Here is a 3,171-nt window from a genome sequence, read left to right as displayed (position 1 = left end):
CCTGGGCCGCCACGTTTTGATGTATTCACCTGGAAAGCAGGGGGGGAGGGAGCGGTCAAACTCTTCTCTGCGACCAGAAAAGCCACACAGAATAATCTGACCACGGACGCGCCGGGACCCTCGCTTTCCCGGCCCACGGCCCGTGTGCTTTGCCTTCGCACGGAGCTCTTGGGGCCAGGCAGAGAGCAGGAAGGGCCCTGTTTGCGTGTCCACAAGCCGTGCTCTGCTCCGAGGACCAAAATAGCCCACAGGGAGGCCTGGAGACCACCAGCTGCAGCCTATATTTGTCCGCAGGGAGAAGGAATGTGCTGGAAGGAACCCCGGCCCCCCCGGGGGGAGGGGGGGTGTCACGGGGAAAGCACCAGCTCAGGGGAGAACTGAGACTGAGGAGAGGAGAACCAAGCGGGGGACACACAAAAACACATTTCGGAATTGCGGAGCCCGGCCGGGACTCGGGTGGAACCCCTGGTCATTCCAGCTTGCGCAACTGCTGCCCCCCCCCCGCCCCTAAGAATTAGTGAGGGTCTCGGCCAGCACTCCCTCTAAGCTGTGGAGTCTTGTGAGCAAAAAATTCTACTTGGTGAGCGACCGGCATTAAAGTTGTGAGCCAGCGATTGGGCTGCTGCATAAATTAGTTTGCTCTCTGGAGCCCCCGTCCTTCCTGAGCCAAGGCAAAAATGTCTGAGCCAGAGGCTAAAAAAACTGTGAGCTGGCTCTCACACTAACTCAGCTTGGAGGGAACGCTGGTCTCGGTCAACAGGGACGGCACAGAGAGGGTGCCAAACGGAGCCAATCGAGTTACTGGCCATCCTAAATTGTGGTTTTAAATTTTGGCTTGAATGTATTTTATGTATTTTATTACTGTTGTTGCTGTTGTTATTTTACAAAATTGATATCATGCCTTTATGCAGCTAAGAATTTAAGACATACAAATAAAATTACATTATGTGGGGGTGGAGACTTGCTGATTTCTGGCGACCCCCCCCCCATGGGGTTTTCAAGGCCAGAGACATTGAGAGGGGGTGGGCCCCTGCCCTGAACTAACCCAGCCAGAGAGATTGGGGGGGGGGGGTCTGAAAACTGTCCGAAACATGCTTTACTGTTTCCACAGAAAACTTCAAAAGGCTCCCTGTTTCACAAAATTAATGACAACAAATGGATTGCTGTTGCCAACACAGTATTGGGCAAGCAGTGTCAAAGTTATAACAACACGTGGTTTCCAGGCAATTACTCCTAGGAACACATGAGAGAGTACATGCGTGTTCCACAAACACGCATAATAACAACCCATTTTTAAAAAGTCCAGATTCATTCTCCTAGCTGGCTGTGACACTCAAATCAAAATTAAACGCTTCTGTCTCCTCTCACGTGGCGGAAAGGAGACTGTCACACCCCCTTCCTCCCAATGAACAGAGGCCTCAGTGGAAGCTACAGGTTAGCAGCACCCGCACTCGTGGCCTGCCAGGCACTGTTCTTTCTGTATGTGTCCCCACAGTGTCACTGGGGCCTTCAGAGGTCAAGGAAGCACACGCCACGCTCTCTCAAAACCGTCAAAAGTATTATTTCAGTAAAGAGAATCTCCACATAGAGTTTTAAATTTGTTTGAACGTAACATTTGAACCACATCATTGGTCCCTGGCCCCAAATATTTCAGTTCAAGTTCCCCCTCCCCCTTAATTCTGGGACATAAGATTGACATGGGATTCTTTCAGAACTCGTTTACCAAACCCAAGGATGATAAGAAGAAGAAGAGAAGAGATTGGATTCATACCCCGCCCTTCACTACCCAAAGGAGTCTCAGAGTAGCTTACAAACTCCTTTCCCTTCCCCTCCCCACAACACACACCCTGTGAGGGACGCGGGGCTGAGAGAGCTCTCTCGAGGACTGTCCTTGAGAGAACAACTGTGACAGAACTATGGCTTGCCCAAGGTCATCCAGCAGCTGCAAGTGGAGGCGTGAGGAATCAAACCCGGTTCTCCCAGATTGGAGTCCGCGCACTTAATCATGACACCAAAGTTAAACCAGATCACACCATATTTCGGCCACCAGTTAAGCTTCCTGGATAATTTTTTTGGAAATTTCCCCCAGTCGTTGCAACAGTCAGCAAGCAGCAGTGCGAAGGGGCCAAACAGCCATGCAGTCCGCACCGAAGGCGCCAATGCTGCCCCTCCTCCTCTGCACCCGCTGACACAATCCAGAGGGACAGAGACGGCCCGAGGTTGAGCCGCCAGTCCGGGCCTCACCTCCCGAACAAACAGCCTCTGCCTCCGACCCGTGGATTCTGCCTTGGAGGAGAGCCCAGGAGGCCGGCCAGGAAGCCAGGGCCCCCATCCCAGCCTTGCGGCCGCACAGGAGAACCCCCGACAGAGGCCGCGGCTCAGAGTGGCACCCGGCAGCGGCTCAGCTGGGACAGGACTGGAGCGCCAGCGAGCCACGTGGACCGAGGGAGAGACGGAGACCCCACAGTGTGCTTAAACGAGGGACCGCCCGTGTCTGGTGACCTCCCTTCGGAAAAGGCACAACCGCAAAGCCTGGTATATCAACCCCAGTGATGAACCTTCAGTCCGGTTAAGCGGGACTTGTTGGGTTCCAGGAGTCGGGGCTTTTATGCCCTTCCAGTGGGAGTCTCAGGGCAAAATCAAACACCACCACCCCTCCGTGCACGTCACCCGGCTGGGGCGGGGGGAGACACAGTCAATCTGGCAAGGCGCCAGACACCACAAAAGGGGGGGGGGAGAAAGCTCCTCAGGTATTGGGGGGGCTGGGCATACAGACGTTAAAGCACGGGCTCACCATGACCCCCAATCAGCCCCGGGGGGGGGGATGACACTCACCTCTCTTGTGCAGCCACCCCTCCTTGATGACGGACACCTCGTTCATGTTGACGTGGTGGCGTCACGTCCCTCCCCCGTTGCAGGGCTTCGAAAGGGGCTTGTCTCTGGTGACCTGCAGGAGAGAAGAGGAACCCGTTATTTATTCATCTGATTTTTGTCCCACCCTCTCGGCAAGCGGGGCTCAGGGAAGGTTATGAGCAGTGCTCCCTCCAAGCTGAGTTAGCGTGAGCTAGCTCACAGTTCTTTAGCCTCCGGCTCATGCACTTTTTGTCTCCGCTCAGGAAGGATGGCTCCAGAGCAGTGTTCCCTCTAGGCTGAGTGAGTGTGAGCCAGCTC

General features: G+C 54.6%; 1 protein-coding gene across 1 annotated transcript in view; it reads right to left on the bottom strand.

Annotated features, from left to right (window-relative positions):
- The window catches only part of AKT2 (v-akt murine thymoma viral oncogene homolog 2), a 13,182-nt gene extending 10,241 nt beyond the window's left edge, over positions 1-2,941 (bottom strand). Inside the window, exons 1-2 of the mRNA XM_015407658.1 lie at positions 2,836-2,941; positions 1-29 (exon numbers count right to left, since the gene is read on the bottom strand). The exon at positions 1-29 is cut by the window's left edge and continues 100 nt beyond it. Coding sequence (XP_015263144.1) covers positions 1-29; positions 2,836-2,881 — 75 coding nt within the window. The 5' untranslated portion in view covers positions 2,882-2,941. The remainder of the gene's footprint in view (positions 30-2,835) is intronic.
- Positions 2,942-3,171: the final 230 nt, after the last annotated feature.

This window comes from Gekko japonicus, unplaced genomic scaffold (genome assembly GCF_001447785.1).
Source record: "Gekko japonicus isolate JY-2015 unplaced genomic scaffold, Gekko_japonicus_V1.1 scaffold1471, whole genome shotgun sequence".
NCBI lineage: Eukaryota > Metazoa > Chordata > Lepidosauria > Squamata > Gekkonidae > Gekko > Gekko japonicus.
The sequence above is the reverse complement of the archived record's forward strand: the minus strand, read 5'-3'. Positions and strand labels throughout refer to the sequence as shown.